The following is a 19,284-nucleotide window of genomic DNA, read 5'->3' as shown; positions in this document are numbered from 1 at the left end:
ACGGTGAATGTGGACTTGAGAGAGGACTCTCTATCTGCTCCACTTCAGCACCATTAGACCTCATCAGACACTCGTCCACTCAGGAACTCTTTTAAAGCTCTGATCCTGCTAATACTGGAATCACTATGACCACTAACATAACAGCTGCCACTATTGCTGATGCTTCTTTTACTGTTATTACCACTACTCTCGGTAGTTTAACTCACATTGGACCAACTAATTGAACTAATATCTATCTTATTCTGTACTAGAAAAACATATAACTGGGATCCAAACATTTTTTTTTAACTTAACAACTGCCTCTGATTTTTGGTTTTGGAGTTGTTGTTTTTTGTAAAATAGCAAAAAGCTGAACAAAGAGCTGTTGTGAAGTCCATACTCCAGAAATGGGGAAGGAGGAAATGGAAGAGGACATTTTCAGAGGACTAAATAGTCTGGACATCTATTGATGACTTGTTGGGAGAATTCTCTGAGTGACACTGAGGATCCAAAACACAGAATCAAGGTTGTTTAAATGAAGAACATACAACATGACTTTACATGTAAAACTGGGGAATAGCATGCTTCTGGTAGCATAACCTTGATACCGATCAGTGCCGCAATGTGTTCACTGCACGGCGTGTAAGCATTTAGTTTTAAAACTGCCAACGACAACATAAATGTAGATTTTTTTTTTCCCCACACAGTACTGGTTAACTCCTGTCTAGCTGCAGCAATGATGGATAGCACACTCACCTTTAGAGTCCTGAGGTGGCCTTCCTCCTGTATTATGCCAGGGCAGCCGGATGGACGTCCGCAGGGGGGTGTTACGCTGTTCATCAAGAAAGCTCAGGTCTTCCAGCTTTGTGGAACTGGTCGCTGTAGACGGAGACACAGAAACACGCATGTTGAGTGTATGTGCCACAACAACTATAACGAGCAGGACAGAAACTCACACAAGAGAGAAAGTGACAACCTCTGAGAGAGGATGAGTGAAAGAGAGAAAAGCAAGTGTGCTCTGACATTTGTAGTTTTCTTGAGGCGGTGTGTGCAAGTACCAGCAAACTGTAGCAGAAAGAAGAGCAATATCCCAAAGTCCAGACAGATATGCTCCTGTTTTTCTTTGATTTGAGCTGACAGCTACACACAATATAGCAGTGAGAGGTCTGTCCCCACAAACACCCCCGCTGGGCCGTGCAGGCAGCGCAGATTACCTTTACCTTTCAGAAAACACAGAGCCACTTGCAACAAGCAATAGAAATGTTCCTTCCCCACTGTATTTCTTCTGTCAATCTACCAGACACACAACTGTGATCCCAGCTTTATAATGTAGAACAGACTACGATATCTGGAAGTCAGTCAACATTTCTCAAACATTTTTATCATCTTAAAAATGATAAATCCAGGTCACAACTCGGAGTTTAGGGGTTAAATTGTACCCAGATTTCATTAGAGCTGACATTCATTATGTAGGAGCATGTCTCTTCCCTCTGAAACTAAACTCTGCCGACTTAATAAGCCAGAGATTACAAAGCAATTCAACTCGTGGTTTGAAGTATGAGACTGTAAACATAATAAAGATAAACGTTAATAACAAGTTCTCCCCTCCTATTACTGTTCATTTTGCAACAACGCTATCACCATTATGATCCACGCTCTCTTGGCTTGGATTGGCTATTAAGAAGCGACTCCAAGTTGCTCTCCTGAGAACTCTGGATTTGATAAAGACGTGCATTTGGATTCTACTTATCAGTTCCTAATTTTGCATATTTCAGTCACGCTCCCCAGTGAAACACACTTCACTCTTTAGGGGGGATTTGGTTGAATAGTTTCCAGTGAATATTGAATGGTATTTCTCCTTTAAATGCCCATCCCTGATCAGAATCGCTGCAGCTGAAATGGTACCTAGCCCTACTCCTGGCCCTGTTGAAGAGCAGAATCAAAGCCTCTATTTTCTTCTTCATCAGCCTCAGCTGGGAGAGACTGTCACATACACTCAACTGCTCGTTCTCTCCCCCACTTGGTCGCAAACTCTCTCTCTGGAATGTCCTACTAATTAAAACCCGTCTGCTGGCAACAGTGACTGAGGAAGCTGCCATCAATACAACTTTGATTGGAATAAAAGGAGGTTCAAATGCTAGTTTTACTGCAGGATGGTGCTTCACGAATAACTGTATTGGACACAGTCTAACTTTCTGCAAAAAAAACAACAACAAAGCAAACAGGCATAATCTTAAGTGAGTCGGTGCAAAGCAATACAGAACAAACACTTGAGTACATTTGATCCTGAAGCTACAACTACTTACATCCAGAAGCAAAGCCAGGAAGGACAGAGAGGATTCTCAGAGCCCTCTGCTGCTCCCCAGCATGGAAATACTTGGGCATGCATGCAGGCAAGTAGACAGAGTGTCGACCCTCAGCTAAATCTCTGGAGAGTGCTCCCAGCGGATGAGCTCACCGAGGGCACAAAAGCGAATTCTCTATCCCAGTGATCCCATGCAGGCACACTGGCAGCTGAGCAGAGGGCTGGGCTGCCCCCTCCAGTGCTCAGCCAGTCACAGTAACACACATCTTTAGACGCTCGCGAAATTAATGCAACACTTTCCGAAACAGCGTCACCCTCCACTTCTAGCACACATGCATACATCATCTTTGTCCACGTGCTGCATGCATTTGCACACACACACATAGAAAATGTTGGTAAGTGAGCAGCAGGGGGTGAAAACTGAGAGAATTAGAGGCAATAAAAGTGGAAAACCAAGAGATTGAGTCTCCAGTGGCTGATTATAGTTCGTAATTGGCAAGTACTGCAGGATTAATCAACGATCCTGTCTGGAGAGGGGTAGAGTAAGAATAAGAGAGTGGAACATGTTGAAGAAAAGGTAGAAAAAGCATTAGAATTATATAGAATACAAGAAAGAATATTAGATGAAAACTATGGGAGACGTATGAGCGCAGGACAGGAGATTGACAGAAAATCAAGTCTCTTCAGCAAATCGCCACTAAAGCCCAACACTGACATCAGTGGGCAGCAAGAAGATGCTCGTCTCTTTTTTTCTCTTTAAATTTCTTCAAGATTCAAAGAGCACAGAAGACACACTGAACTGTTATTCAATGCCAGGCATTTATGAAGGTAATACTCCATCGGACTTGCTTAAGTAGTCTTAATGCACACACTCCTTCATTCCTGCCTGTGTTAAAGCATCCTGCACCATAACTATTTTTCCTTTTTGTTAAGTCACATCGTTTGTTATCGGCAAGTCTTTCAAGGCCAAGAATTCCCACAGGATGCCTCCACATCCTTCAAATCCTCCTCTTCATTTCCTTTCCACCCCTCACTCTTCAAATTCCTTCCTATTTTTGCACATCTCTACTCATTGATAAAACGTACATATGATACCTTGATGTCTGTGCTTGCAGTGACTTTGAAGCTGTACCAATGTGTCAGATTGTATTCTGATGAAAATGGGATTCTTTTCACCTCAGGCAGGTCTGCTCTTTGAAACCTTCTGTTCTGTGTTTCCCATGAGGGAACAGAGAGTAACCACTATGAACCACTATGAACTACTATGAACCATTATGAACTACTATGAACCACTATGAACTACTATGAACCATTATGAACCACTATGAACCATTATGAACCATTATGAACTACTATGAACCACTATGAACTACTATGAACCATTATGAACCACTATGAGCCATTATGAACCATTATGAACCACTATGAACCACTATGAACTACTATGAACCATTATGAACCATTATGAACCACTATGAACCATTATGAACTACTATGAACCACTATGAACTACTATGAACCATTATGAACCACTATGAACCATTATGAACTACTATGAACCATTATAAACCACTATGAACCACTATGAACCACTATAAACCATTATGAACCACTATGAGCCATTATGAACCACTATGAACCATTATGAACCACTATGAACCATTATGAACCATTATGAACCACTATGAACCACTATGAACCACTATGAACCACTGCCCCCCTCGACTCCCTGACTCTCCTCTCCTCTTTACCAGCTGGTACCACCTTAACTTTTGGAGTAGCGCGTTACATTGTAACCATTGTGTGATACTGTATGAGTAAAAGAGCCAAGTTTCCAGTCTCATTCTGCAAATTACAAGGCAAAATATTTGGTTAATATAACACAAATCAAAGGTTTTATTAAAAATAGATTAACACAGCCTCCAGCTCCAGTCATTCTCTGACCTGATAAGTCAGAATCCCCTCAGCTTAAGATGAATAAGTGCAAAGTGGTAATTAGCTGGCCTGTTCACTTTCTTGATTAAAAGGTGAGAAATAATGGGCGCCCTAATGGCCTCAGTGCATACCACATTAGTGAAAACGCACTTCGCAGCCAAGTCGTCCGTTTGACTCCTTGGCACCCAGAACTTTGCTGCACGCTATTCCCCTACTTTGTTTCCCACATTTCCTCTCTCCACCTACTGCAATGCCAGAAATAATTGACAAAAAGTGAGAAATAAATATGTAAAACAAAGTTTTACTTCATGAACACTATCAGCAAGGCTCTGCTTTAATTGATAAACATTGTTTCCCACTGCTGCACGCACAGGCTGTTCTTGGCATGAGATACGTTTGCCTCCATCTCTAGGTTTGGCAGTGACAACTGTAGTCCGAACCCTTTATAACCCTAACATGAACAAAATATTTGAAGAAGCTGTAGGAGTACAAACTGCCTGAGAGACTCAACATAGTGTAAGGACAACTCAAGCTAATTAAAATCAAAACCAAATATGATCTGATTGGTTTATCAACAGTTTTTGTAATATACGTAATTACTTTTGTTCTGCAAATGGAAATATAAACAAAACTAGTCATCAACCATGTCGGCAGCTTTGGAAGGTTGTATACAGGCACAGTGGTGCTTCGAGCTACGTACTCATATCAGGATGCAAACATTTTCACAGTGACAATTCTAAGAGGCAAATATACAGTTTACCAAGTTACCATCTGAGATCAGCGTGTTGGGGTGACAGTAATGATACTACAAAATGTCATGTCAATCAATCCAATAGTTATTATTTCAGTCAGGACAAAGTGGTGAACTAACCAACACACAGATTTACATTGCCATCACTAGAGTCAGGCAGGCATGGCAACAAACCATGAACTTAAACCAAATAACCAAATAAACATGAATAACTGACTGCACAATGAGAGAGAGAGTAGATCGGTAGTCAGGTCGTTCATCACTGCAAAATCTCAGTGCCAGGAAGAACAGAGACCTGGGACATTAAGATATTCATGCTGTCATAACAGTTCCTTAACAGCTATTACATCAACCTCAACAGAGGGGTGCTGTCAATCAAACTCAGCCAAATGGCTCTGTGGCGATAGAGACAAGTTGGCCATTATACTGTTCCTTTAAGATTGGGCATTTGATAAGTCCTGATATGTCAATGGAGTGCAACTGAGCGGAATTACAAATGGCTTCTCTAAACCAAAACAGATTGATCTCTGGAACGTTTTCTATTTTTCTCCTGCTGCGACACAAAGGCACTAAACAATTGTCTGAAAATGGGCATTTTCGAAGATGTCCCTGACCTTTTCAAAGTGCTGGAGGACATGAATGGGTTATCTGTTTTCTTTGAGCTTTTATTTTAGTCTGTGAACTAAACAGATCAATATCTACATAAAGAAAAAGGCAGAAGTGAATTCAACCACTACCGAAGACATCACAAACACTGACACTCTGCATGCACGTCTTTGAACAAGGTGACCGAAGCCCAGAAAAATACAGTGGACGACAGGGTCTTAAAAACTCCCAGAAAAGACATGAGCTTACAGCTTATCAGATAAAACAGGTAGATTGTGCCTTCCTGCTTCAGTGCTAGAGATAGACTAAAGCATATTGCATTTAAAAAGCCAGAACTGCTTAATGCTGCACTGCTGCACCACTTTGAGAGACATGATTTTCTAATTACTGTCTGACCTTTGCAAACATCTTTGAATCACAGGCTGTATTCACTTTGAAAAGGTGGAGATGACTTCATTCTTTCTAATAAAATACAGATGCCTTCAAATGCTCTCCACAGTTTTAGTAGACAAACTGAGAATTCAACTTAAGTAAGGACACCGTTGTACAAAGAATCTTGGGTCCATTATCTTTGGAGAGGAGAGCTCAGAGCACAAGTTTTACCAGAGAAAACAGACGACTTTGGAGCACAAACAAACAATGAGTGTGTGTTGTACCTCACTATGGCTCAGACCACAAAGCTCCATTGAATAGCTACACACCACACATGTACTGTAGCACCATTCTTCAGCCACAGTGACCCTAACTCCATCTCCCTGTCTGAGCGACCCGACCAAAAGTAGCTCAAGCTAAGATTTCAAAACCATGGAATTCCAGTGGCCAAAACTAATATGGCCCTTTGACTCTGTAAGCCTTCATAAAAAGCTTAACTCAAATGGCTCGAAAATAGAATTCATATTACCTAAGTATAATGAAGCGAGATGTTGGTGCAGAGCACATGACACGTGAAAAGAAAAACAAAAATCAACAATTTTACAAAGCAAACCGTCGTTCACAGATGCTGCAACATCTGATCCTAGAAAATGTCAACATGACATTTATTGGTGTCAGTGTAGATTGCAAGACACAATAACACAACATATAGACACCACAACTTGTCAAATTGTTAAGAAAGAATTTATACATCTGGCAGAGATGTTTTTTGTTGGTTGAAAGCAGCAGGTTTTTATAGTGTGCTGTGGAAAGAGGACTGGAATTGACTTTAAATTCAGATTCTTGAGCCCAAAGAAGCCCAGAAAAAAAAAGGTTCCCATTTTTTTATGTCTTACATTCCTTATGTGGTATAAGCTTTGACAATGTATTTCAATATCAAATGGAAGATGAACGTCTGTGGTATAAGTTCAGGTGTAGTGCTGCCAGAGCACAACGCAGTGACTTTTATTTCTCCAAGTAAGGAAATAAAATGTTCACAGTTCTTTTAATGAGATTGAAAATCATTTACATTTTTCATGAGCTTGAAGATCCAATCATCTTTGAAGCATATGGTATCCAAGAGAGCTGATTAAAAACAAATTGAAAGGTCAAAGTTGCCATTTAGATTGGTATTTAAGATGTATTGATCGATTCCTAATGTCGACTCAAAGACCCTGTTAAAGTTACTGCATTATGTGTTGATACAAACTCAACACTTCCTGTATGTGTTTCAAATTAAAAGCCATGTAGCATTTCATTATCCAAAACTATATCTCTTAACAATGCTTTTATTGTGAAACATTTGCAGGAAAGTGTTGAATTAGTGAATTAAGGGCAATCAATTTTTAGATGAGTAACTCAGAACAACTGTTGAAAATAGCAGGATTATATTGTTGACTTTATTAAATCAAAGCAATGGAAATACTCATATCAACTATAATATGTAAATGGTGGAGCAGTGGTTACACGACCTCAGAAACGGCAACAAATTAAAAATTTTTTTTATCAAAAATGGTGGTCAAGCTAGCTCCTTAGACTATGAGCTAACAATACAATAATAATAAAGTGCTCATGAGAATCTGAATTCAGCTCTGCCAGCTCTGACAGGTGGTGTGTGCCAACGTTTGTGCAACTTGCTGCAGCACGTGTAGGCTCCACTCAGGCTGTTCCCACAGAGGCCGGGACAGCACAGCTACAAGGCAGTGTAAATGATGCTTCACAGCAATATGCACACATTCTTTGTACACAGTTCATATTCCAGAGGCCCAGCAATGCTCCGATTGATCGGCATTAGACAGATGGACAAAATTTGCTTTGCCGCAAAGAAACTACAACCTATGTACCAACTTTTTCATGTGATTCTCTTGAATGTCTGTGGTATTAACCGTTACAGTGCATCCGGAAAGTATTCACAGCGCTTCACTTATTCCACATTTTGTTATATTACAGCTTTATTCCAAAATGGATTAAATTCATTTTTTTCCTCAACATTCTACACGCAATATCCCATAATGATAAAGTGAAAATAGTTTGTTTAAAATTTTTGCAAATCTATTAAAAATAAAGAATGAAAATATAACACGTACATAAGTATTCACAGCCTTTGCTCAACACTTTGTTGAAGCACCTTTGGCAGAAATTACAGCCTCAAGTCTTTTTGAGTATGATGCTACAAGCTTGGCTCCTATTCTTGGACAGTTTCTCTCTGGAAGGTTCTCCTCTCTTCACAGAGCAACGTTGGAGCTCTGTCAGAGTGACCATCGGGTTCTTGGTCACCTCCCTGACTAAGGCTCTTCTCCCCCGATCGCTCAGTTTGTCCGGGCGGCCGACTCTAGGAAGAGTCCTGGTGGTTCAAACTTCTTCCATTTACGGGTGATGGAGGTCACTGTGCTCATTGGGACCTTCAATGGTGCAGAAATGTTTCTGTACTCTTCCTCAGATCTGAGCCTCCATACAATCCTGTCTGAGGTCTACAGATGATTCTTTGGACTTCATGTCTTGGTTTGTGCTCTGACATGTCAACTGTGGGACCTTATATAGACGGTGTGTGTCTTTCCAAATCATGTCCAATCAACTGAATTTACCAGGTGGACTCCAATCAAGTTGTAGAAACATCTCAAGGATGATCAGTGGAAACAGGAAACACCTGAGCTCAATTTTGAGTGTCATGGCAAAGGCTGTGAATACTTATGTACATGGGATTTTTTAGTTTTTGATTTTTAATAAATTTGCAAAATTTTCAAAAAAAAATTATTTCACGTTGTCATTATGGGGTGTTGTGTGTAGAATTTTTAGGGAAAAAATGAATTTAATCCATTTTGGAATAAATCTGTAATATAACAAAATGTGGAAAAAGTGAAGCGCTGTGAATACTTTCCAGATGCACTGTATATTTAAAGCCAGTCAATACAAAAACAATTGTCTACCTTCAGTAGAAAATGTGGCTCTATGAAAATAGCTGAGAAGGTTTGATAAATATTATACGCATATACACTCCACCCCATTTAGTACACCAATGCAGGGAGGCTAAATAACAGACACACCTCTTAGTATAGTGCAATGTACTTGGACAGCACCAGAAATTACCTCTCACAAAATTACCATAAAGTTGAGTAAACACCCCCATAAAACAATTTAACATGATAACCTTTAAGGAGATAACATTTCTTGCAGGACTGTTAATTGCATCAAAGTGTATATTTCCACCCATTTCCCATCACTATCAAGGTGAAGGTAGCAATGAGTTAAGCAAGGTAGCCAAGAAGTCCCTTTCCAAGTCAATAAATATTAATTCTACTCTGGCCAGTTCACGTACGCCACAAAGTAATGAACCAAACGCTAGATGGAAAAACAAAGGTTTCTTCAACACCCAGCATCTTTGGTGATTTTTATCTCCATTTGTTAGAAGTGTTGCATTGATATATTTAAGCCAATTAAATTCAGCTTTTATATTTCTTTCCATGTTGGATCTCCATGTTCTTATTTAACCTCCATCAACAAAGTAAAAGCAGATTCACATCTTCACATCAGACACCTTGGTATTCAACAGGCTGGAGTACAAACACAATGAACAATGGTCACCAAGGTTGTGGCACACAGAGTGAATGCACTCATGTTGAATACAATTCTTCTCCATTTATCATCAATTTTCATTGAATACAATTTCTTTGAGCATTATCTAAGGAGAAGCACTGTCCCGGCCGTACCATGAGACAAACCACAGATTGGTTTGAGCCGTAAATAAAGCCGTCTCATCGTGTCCTTCGTGTCCTCTCCCAGGGTTTTGTCACACAGCATAAAATCTAAGGTGTGAATTCTGAAGGTCCCCAGAGGGCAACACTGCATAACTATGACATCAGCTCATAAACTCTGAGAGCACACACGGAAACAAGAACACATAAACTGCCAAATTCTCCCTGGTCTGTTAGCTTTATGAGCCAGTGTGCGTCTGGACCGTTCAGGTTTATGTCACAAGCACATAACGATGAAGAAGATCGATACTATCGAAGAGAAAAACAACAAACTGATCTGGGAGTTGACACAAGTGAATAGTTACTGTATTTCATCAAGATCAAACACAGGGGAAGAAGGAGAGAAGTATTTGAATTTCAACCCGTTGGCAGCTGCTCCATCAAGGGGAAAAAGATAAAGCAAAACGACATAATCCCAAGCAACACATTAGGATCATTATACATCTCCCAGCAAAAAACTCATATTCACATGTTCAGGGACATAATGCTCCTTCTTGTCTTGGTGGGATTCTGGTGGTTATTTGTGGTCTCAGTCTTATCTTGATCACTGATCTGACCGGAGTCTACTAAAGTTTTTATGCTTCTTTCTACCCAGCCTGCCCCAGCTGCTGTAATTTCCAGTGAGTGTTACCTTACCCTCTGTACAATCTACATCCGCCCTAAAAGAGAGATTTTTATCTGTTTTAAAGTACTCTACCCTCCATATACTGCTCACACTCAATCAAACACTTGAGTCATACCCTCTCATGGTATTTCATGTGTCTATTCAATCTAACAGTCATCATGTGCAGCTCTCCTGGGTATGAAGTCAAATCATCAGCATATAAAGAGCTTTAGACTTATATTACTTATGATTTGATGGTTCATTTGTACATCAAAATCCAACGACTGTCCCTGACGTTGTGAATCCTGAGGCTAAACTGAGCTGAAAGTAATATTTCTCAAAGACCAGTTCAACAGTGACTTTCAGTGAGAACTTGATTTTCTGTTGGTCTTTGCCTCAACTTGGTCTGAACCTGCTTTTAAATATCATTACAGTTAAAAGGACACAAAGGAAAATGTAAGATGTATGTCAGTTTGAGGTAGGGCCAAGGTCAAAAGCAGCAACTGCAAAAACAGAGGAGGGCAGCATGAGGGAGACCTGAGAATAGAAAAAGGGGAGAAAAAACATGATGGAAAAAGGGGGTAGCGAGGAATATCAACAACTGTGACAGCTGTGTGGATATGGTGAGCTGAACCACAACAGGGAGGTTCCAGGGCAGGAATGCAGAACAGATCAGCCAGGCAGAGGCTGGTGCTTAGAGACGACATGGCAGGCTGTGCAGAGGCACAACACACAACAGCTGCCTAATCCCAAACTTTATACCCCCTGCTCTGAAAAGCACAACCTGTTCTCTGAAACTACGAACTTCCTGTTTCTTCTACATCTACAAATGCTTTCAACCTTCCAAAATGACTTTTCAGATTGAAGCGCAGGTCATATCAGTGTCGCAGTCTTGAGCTGACTGGAAAGACAGTTCCAGTCTGACAGACTCTTCCCTGTACATGTGTATACCCAGATATCAACACTAAGGCCTCTTACCTGCGACAGAGTTTGGCCTCGGCATCATGAGGGAGGCTGATGTCTGTGGTGGGTAAGGAATGGGTCCCTCGGGGGAGTGACTCGGAGGCTGCGGTGCTCCTGCTGATATGTTGGCCTGCTGCTGCTGATCTGTCCTGGACGGGGTGTCGGCTGGTGTTGCTGTGGCACTGCTGGAGTCCTCTTCGGCCACAGGAGAGCAGGTGTCAGCCCGCACACTCTGTGCCAGGCCATGGCGCCCGCTGCCTCTCAGGCTGCCATCCTTACTCCACTCCAGGCTGGAGCCACTGCGGTCGTCATTCTCTGAAGAACTGGTGATGGTGGCTGAGAGGAGATGAAAAAAAAAGAGAGAGAGAGAGAAGGGATGCTTTAACAAGTGAGGGAGGGAAGATGAGGGAAAGAGGCAAGATATATCAGATTAATGTTCTTTGTGTGCTGTGAACATGTATCTGTCTTAATCTCTGGTGAGGTACTAAGCTGTAATGGAACTTTTAACTTTGAATAACTCCCTGCTTTTTCTCATTGCCCTTATCAACGCTGTTCGGAAGCTCAATTTATATTCACAGTGCCGGTCTACTCGCACTAATGAAAACTAGGAAGCCATGATGGCAAAGATTTGTGGAATTCATTTCTTTGGCTGTTTTCAAGGATCACCAGTTGAAGGATTCAATATCATACAGAGTAAATAACACTCAATATTTACACAAAACATGTAAAAGATGTAAAAGAAGAGTGAAGCACTGTTTTTGAAAGATCTTGAAATTAGTTTTTGTTCAGACAGGTGTTTTTGCTTATTTGAGAACAAATCCTTTAATCCTCCCACGGGCCAACGCAGCCATCTAACACGATTGTAAAGCTGAGAGGAGGCCCAAGCTGCACAATGACAGGCAGCTGGATACAGAGACATCAGTACAGTCAGAGGACTGGAACTGACTGGCCAGCTGGCTGTGTTTGCATCACACACTGCTAATCTGGATTTCATAATGCCGCAGCACGTTGCATCATCAACAATATTAATATAACAATCGGATCCCGGACCTCGTGACTCCTGTGCTGTTTACCTGGCCAAAAATGAAGTCACTCATAACAGACGTCACGTCTATCCCTGCCCTGATCACGGTATTAAACGTCATCATGGTGTAGAAGAATTTATAATGATGGCGCCTTTCTTGGCTGAACTTTCTGAACCCTGGCAGATAATACATTATTATCTATTCAAAGATACTTTGACTGTAGTTTTTTCTGAAAGCCTGTTATGAGTCCTCCTGTAGGAACTTGTGGGAGAGCTGCTTTGTGAATGTTAAGACATTGCAAAGTCCCACCAATTTCACCAAGGAGCTTTTAACATACTACAAAGCCAAATTAATGTGCTTTTGAAATCACAGGCAGACTTAAACTTCAAAGGACGCGGGGCATTAATCACAGGCAGGAATCTGAATTGTGGATGCACGACGGCTTTGTTCTTTTCCTCCCTGCACAACTTTATCAAGTAGGGTGGGTGGGATGTTGTAGACCAGTGGCTCTTAACACACACCCCCAACCCACTTCACCCACACACAAAAGTGCATAGTAGCCTAGCATTACGCCAGAGTCAGCGATCTACCAGTTTAATTAAATAAGATGCGTGCCTCCCTCTGCTGCAGATACAAGAGTCTGCTGGACAGGTACTGCTGGTAGAGACGAGGAGGAGATGCTCAGTCACAGCCTCAGCAGTTCAACTAATTTACATATACAGAGCTAATTAGAGCCAACCATTGAGTCTAATTAGCTCCACACGTAGGTTTGTGTAATACACTCTGGTTTCGGGGTGAAGAGGGGACAAAGAGTTGACCGCGGGCAAAGTCGTTGAGATGTTGCACTTCTGCAAGTTGGTGTTCTGCCCGTTCAACAGGTGTTTGATAACAGATTTTGACAGATTTTGTTGCACAACTTAGTAAAATCCAACGTCAAACCTTTTCAGTTCATTTTGCTGGGTGTGTGTCTGTAAACAAGTCATGCACCTCCACCTTACTGTCTGCGACCATCACAAAGAGCAGAGAGCTTCAGAGAGTGATAGAGGCAAGAGTTACCTCTCAGAACTGACTTTTTAGCAGCATGATTTTATTTCTCATTAACTTATTTTAGCATCTTTCCTGCAGCCTCGAAATCCTCAAGCGAAGTACAACAGTCACAGACCAACATCTTATCTCTCGCAAAATGAATTTAGATTGGACCCACCAATGTAGCTTTGGAGTAACGTGGACTACAACACATTTGTACGTTTGATCCTGGGTGGTGTCAATGCTCTAAGCTGGAAGACGCTCGATCACAGCTTCCATAAATTATTTAGCAGCTAGCAATGATATTGCTCTGAGGGGACAGAATGACTGACTCATGGTAATCACTTATGTCAACTCTGGAGGACTGGAAACCCAAACTGTTGTGTAATATCTGGCTGTGGCAGACATTACTACCCACTGCACAACTACCATGTCTGTCAGTAACCTAAAAAAACAGCATCAAATATGGTATCTCTGTTAGTTCATACAAGGATAAGTAAAACTTCAAACCTCACTCAAAGCTGCTGACTTTTTTTCAAAATCTAACAGTGCCTCCAGAAAAAAAGAGAAAAAGGATCATGCAGCTACAGTTTGCTTTTCAATCCTCACTCCAAATATTCAAAACCCATTTTCAGAATAAAATCAGACAATTTGTGTAGCCACTGGAGGCTTTGTGAGTATAAATGGGAGATGAATGAATGCATCAATAGACTGTGCCATCTTCCTGTCAGCTTGTGTAAATCCCCAGATATCTTACAGGGCTATTACTACAGATACAGCACAGCGTCAAACTGTAGCAACTGTCACCTCAATGCTCCCTCGTACCAGAACAGCTCTACACAAACCCGATAACTGACACGGGAGAGGATGAATATAATGTGACACAAATGCCATTCAGTCCCAATAGGTTTCACAGGATGGTAAATGACTGACACCAAATACACATTACAAGTTTTTGTCTCAATCAGAAAATGTATATAAGGTAATAATTTTAACACTGCAAATTAAAAACAGAAAAGCATCATGGGAAAGACTGCAGTTAGTGATTTTAAGTGACGCTAAACAGTTGTGTTGGTGTGTTTTGATGAATCTGTGCTAAAGGTTGCACGGTGCAGAATAAATGACAAAACAATACTAAGAAGTGAGCAGAGTCGTTGGTGATACCTATTTTTATCAAACTGAGCAGGTGATGACGCCATCGGTCAGCTGTCGGTGTCAAATCAGAGGCTGGTGTGAGATTGTTGTCGTTCCTCTGAGGTGGGACACTGACGCTGAGAACTGAGCTACTGATTCACTGTGCCAGAAAAACTCCACAGTGAAGTCTGTTTGAAGTTTCATGGACTTTCTATAGTATACTTCATTTTAAAATTGCTTTAAATACCAATGCAGTACAACTACAGAGTAAACAATGTTCCCACCATCTCCACCTCTGGCCTATGCAAGTGGCTAGTTTAAAGGTACCCTGAGTAGTTTCTCTGTAAAGTAACAAAGTTCAGTGTCATTAACAAGAATGTATTGTTTGAATTTTTGCCAAACACATTTTTTTCCTCATATAATATATGTCAATTTGATTTTAAATCCCACATTGTTTATATCAATAATAACTAGCTAGTAATCTGTTTTGCAGCTACACCCTTATGGCTAAATTAATTTACACACTATTGCCACAAGTGATCAGCAGAACACAACTCCATTACCCCACAGCTCTCCTGTTGGTCAGAGCTTATCAGGGTACCTTTAAGTATTCCCACTTTAAGGATCTACCCGTGTCACAAGTTTTTCTTGCACCACAGAAACTGAAGGTGGTAGTAGATAGCTGCTATTGCTCACCTATGATCCCACTGTCCTTGCTCTCAAGTGTGGAGCTGGGGCTGGTGATGGTCCCACAGGGGCTTGAGCGGCTGAGTGGGGGGCGGCTGGTCGTGCTGTTGAGGGTGGAACATGGGCTGTCGGTGCTGGGAGACGCCGTGCTGCTTGTCAGTGTAGAGCAGGGGCTGATACCCTGGCTGGTCAGGGAGCACTGCAGAGAAGGGATATCAAGAAAGGGGTTCAAATACACCAAGAATGTGCTGTACTATTCAAAGATGTCAATGAAGTATGAAGTCAATTCAATATAAACTATCATCTGGCAAGAAGTTCACATTTTTGCAGCATGAGGAGCAATAAATACAACAAAAAGTAAGTTTCCAACCTTATTTGGAAGTTGAATTAAGGAAATACATTTTTTTTAATTTTTTTTTTTTAAAACAGGCCTTGATTTAACTTCACTGTCTATTTGATCTGGATCATGTAAAAGCAATGCAAAAAAACTCCTTCGCAAATAAACAAGCATTTCACATGTGAGCATGACACACAAGCCGAAGGGCATGAGCACTGTAAACGGAGCAATGCTTGAAAATTACACACTCATATGTCTGGAGGAGCCGAAATAGACCTGAAGAGAATTTCACAAGGGAAGAAGTCTCCGCTTTGTGTTGACACAAAAGATACCTTTCTCATGTCATCAAGCCTGTCTGACAACCGTACAACAGCTGAATCTTTGTTTGAGAGAACTGACAACCGTAGGAATCCAAATTAAAGCTGGTTTGTCCCGTTTCACCAGCTTCCTTTAACTGTATTCTGATTTCAGACACAATACACAGCAGCTCAAGAAGGTCATCACTGCCTCACTGTAACAAGGCCCAAAGCCTTCAAACTATTTCACACCACAAAGATCTTATCACTCAGTAAGTTTTAAAGGAACTTCTTCTTTATCCTACGTCGTTCACATTAAGTTCAGGAAATGTACCAGACTTCAATTTGTCCACCAAAGGGCAATTCTGTTTCGCACAGAACAAACATTACAGACAGAAATACACCAAACAAGGTGTCCGTAACATCGCTGTGATGCTACAAAATTATATTTCTGAAGGGGCTTGTTGAAATCAGAGCAATACTTACATTTATGTTTTCTCAATCACTACATGGCCCCTTATAAATCCAATTAAAAACAACTGTTACAAGTCCAGGTCAAATTAAATCAACCTCATCCTCAATAAACCAAACTCATTTCAGATATGTTGTTGCCTGAGGAACTTTCACCCCTGGTTGGCTTCTCAACCAGCGCATGCTACAAGGCTGTGTATTGCCTCAAACAAACTAAACCAATTAAAATCTCTGAAACCATTCCAATGCCGTTTGTCTAAGCCTTATTCATATATATATTTATATTGTTATAGCACCGAAATCATACCCCACTGGAACAACCACAGCACTAACTTTAGACAGTATTTTTAAACAATGGAGATCTTTCTCCTGATGAGACCAATACTGCAGTAGTTCAAAATAACAAACATAGATTGTTAGTGCCAGCAAAAACTCTTGCTAAACCTGACTGAATTCACAAAGTAGTTAGACGTTCACCAAATTTAGAGACAAGTGTGACGAACCTCTCATTCGATTTGCGCTGACTGTTGCTTGTTCAAAGGTCTTTACGTTTGTATAATGGCATGCTAAAAGAAGACAAACAGCAGAATATGCTGAATGGCTGGCGGTCTGATCAACAATGTTTGGAATGATAATATAACCATAACACATTTTCTATTTCTAAATCCCAAAACATTTTTACGCCAGCAGTTTTGTGTGGCAACTTCGAGCCCTCAGGCAGTTGGCCACAGCTAATGCCAGCTAACAAACACAGGAAGAGTCAAACACCTGACTGACTTTTAATAATTTACTGAAAGGCAAAACAAAAACCACGCTGAGTTAAAGACATGTAGTAAAACAGCAGTATGGACCGGAGAATTGCTTGCAGATGACAATAATGTACTCCTCTTCATCGGAGCTGTGAAAACACACATAAACGCACAAAAAGCAAACACAAAGTCAAAACCATTACACTCCCGTACTCCCTGTCTCCTCTTCTGACATCTCAACTAATGAACATGATTCAGAAAATACTTTCTAAGCTGCTTTCACGTTCCCGAAATGACCAGTTCAGTGTCAAAACGTGTCCAAGACACCAGATGAATGAGGAAAGCATTGCGTGCTGGACTCTGCTCTTCACACAGCTCCAGCTTAGTGAGTGGAGTCAAACAAACGAAGGCTCAGACCTAACGTAACTCTATTTCTGGACCCGGGCTCAGACGCTCCTGTTCCATGCTGAAGAGCTCCTGGAATAGCACTGAAGTTACTGGGAGACTTGACATACCACGCTGAGGAGCTTGAACACAAACAAAACCACATGCAGACCATGAATATGCATTTACTTTCTTCTGCACATATTCAGCAGTTCAAACAAAACAGTCTGACAGTTACCGTTGCTTGTTGTGCCAAAAAAAAAAAATGTCCCAGAGGTGCCTCTTAAAACCTTATCCTTTGTGCACAAGGGAAAAAATGAATACAAAAATCCTTTCTACTGTTACACTGTCACAACCAGCTTCTCCTCGTCCTTTCCCTCTCTCCTCTATCTCTATATCTGTGTGCTGCAGCAATGGCAGCAGCTGCTCTTGGACAAGGGAGGGAGTTGGAGGGGAGGGAGAAATAAAATACCTTCTTTTCATTCTTGTCGTCCATAGGTATGCGTGCCGTACCCGGGATCCCTTCTCCCAGTAAAAAGCCCAGCCTTGTCATCAGTTCCTGAGTGGCAGGGGAGGAGGAGCTTGGTTGTTTCTCTGCTTGCAGCTCTACAGACCAGAGAGAGATAGACAGGGGAGGAGGGAGGGGGAGGGGGAGGGGGTAGAAATACTCAGCATTAGCGGGTAGATTCCCTCTCTCCACTGGATGGCCCACACAGGGCCACGCTGCCCTCCTCAGCTCTGCTCTGAAATGCTATGCTGCACTCTCCAGCTGCAACTGATGTGGTGCAGACCCATAGAGGGCGAGGAGAGAGAGAGAGAGAGAGAGAGAGAGTGTGTGTGTGTGTGTGTGTGTGTGTGTGTGTGTGTGTGTGTGTGTGTGTGTGTGTGTGTGTGTGTGTGTGTGTGTGTGTGTGTGTGTGTGTGTGTTCTGCAACATGCCTGGAGTGCCAATTCCAGGGCTTTCTGGTTGTTTACAGCTCTCACTCATAGAGCCTCTGAATATCAATGAGTGGACATAGTGTCTCTCCAGCACAGCTCAGACTGTCTGTGGTCCTCATTCTCAAACCTTAATACAACTTCAGGCTGCAATCTCAAGGTTGAGAAACCATTAACAAGGCACAGACTACTTGAGATCTATTTTTTCCAAGAAATAATGAAGACAAATAAGAAATTTTGTGAAAAAAAAAGTTGTATCTTAATTCATGTATGTAGTATTAGAAATCAGAGTATGAAGGAGTACAAATCAAATGTTGATTCATAAATTAGACAGTCTGATGACAGGCCGGGAGAATGTCCAAGGTACAAAAGATTATTATACGGCTCTCTGTCAGCAGCTTTTCCTCCTCATTCCTTCATTTTCTCCTTTACTGTCTTCCACAGTTATTAATAATGTCGACAGTAAATCTGATTAAACACAAACAGGTCCAATGGCCCGATGTGCTGCCGAGCCCCAGTGGAGTCAGAATCCAACCACCAAGACACACACATGCACGCACATCTCTGGCATGCAAATGCTAAAATATAAATGATATCTTCTCCTTTAAAGTAAATGTTATTATATTTGCTATTCATATTCTCAAAAGGGCAGATAACTCTTCAGTCTGGAAAAATGATTGGGGCAGGCAACATCCAATATAGATTAAAAAAAAAAAAAAAAAACAGAAGACTTATCAGTGAAATGTGGATGTGAAAGGTTATAGTATGCACCATTTAGAGTTAGACCCCTTTTAGAGTGATGATATACCAAACAAAATAAGCCTTGTTTTTGCCCTCCGAGGTTTTATGAGGTATTGGGTTTACTTCCATTCTCTTAGAAGACGGACCAAACACCCTAAAAATGATCACTTCTGTCAACCTTCAAGTGCAACA

The 19,284-nt window shown here is 41.2% G+C and overlaps 1 protein-coding gene across 8 annotated transcripts in view; it reads right to left on the bottom strand.

Annotated features, from left to right (window-relative positions):
- The window catches only part of tanc1b (tetratricopeptide repeat, ankyrin repeat and coiled-coil containing 1b), a 103,860-nt gene that overhangs the window by 27,991 nt on the left and 56,585 nt on the right, over positions 1-19,284 (bottom strand). For all 8 annotated transcript variants that reach the window (XR_011311067.1, XM_069702476.1, XM_069702478.1 and 5 more), the window contains exons 5-8: positions 17,888-18,021; positions 15,188-15,377; positions 11,322-11,642; positions 736-858 (exon numbers count right to left, since the gene is read on the bottom strand). Coding sequence is in view for 7 of the 8 variants with exons in the window: in XM_069702476.1 (XP_069558577.1) it covers positions 736-858; positions 11,322-11,642; positions 15,188-15,377; positions 17,888-18,021 (768 nt within the window). In the remaining variant the exon portion in view is untranslated. The remainder of the gene's footprint in view (positions 1-735; positions 859-11,321; positions 11,643-15,187; positions 15,378-17,887; positions 18,022-19,284) is intronic.

This window comes from Brachyistius frenatus, unplaced genomic scaffold (assembly GCF_029030835.1).
Source record: "Brachyistius frenatus isolate BFR_SWC_R1_liver_20210118 unplaced genomic scaffold, ASM2903083v1 Contig_42, whole genome shotgun sequence".
Classification (NCBI taxonomy): Eukaryota; Metazoa; Chordata; class Actinopteri; family Embiotocidae; genus Brachyistius; species Brachyistius frenatus.
This window is presented reverse-complemented; position numbering and strand designations above follow the sequence as displayed.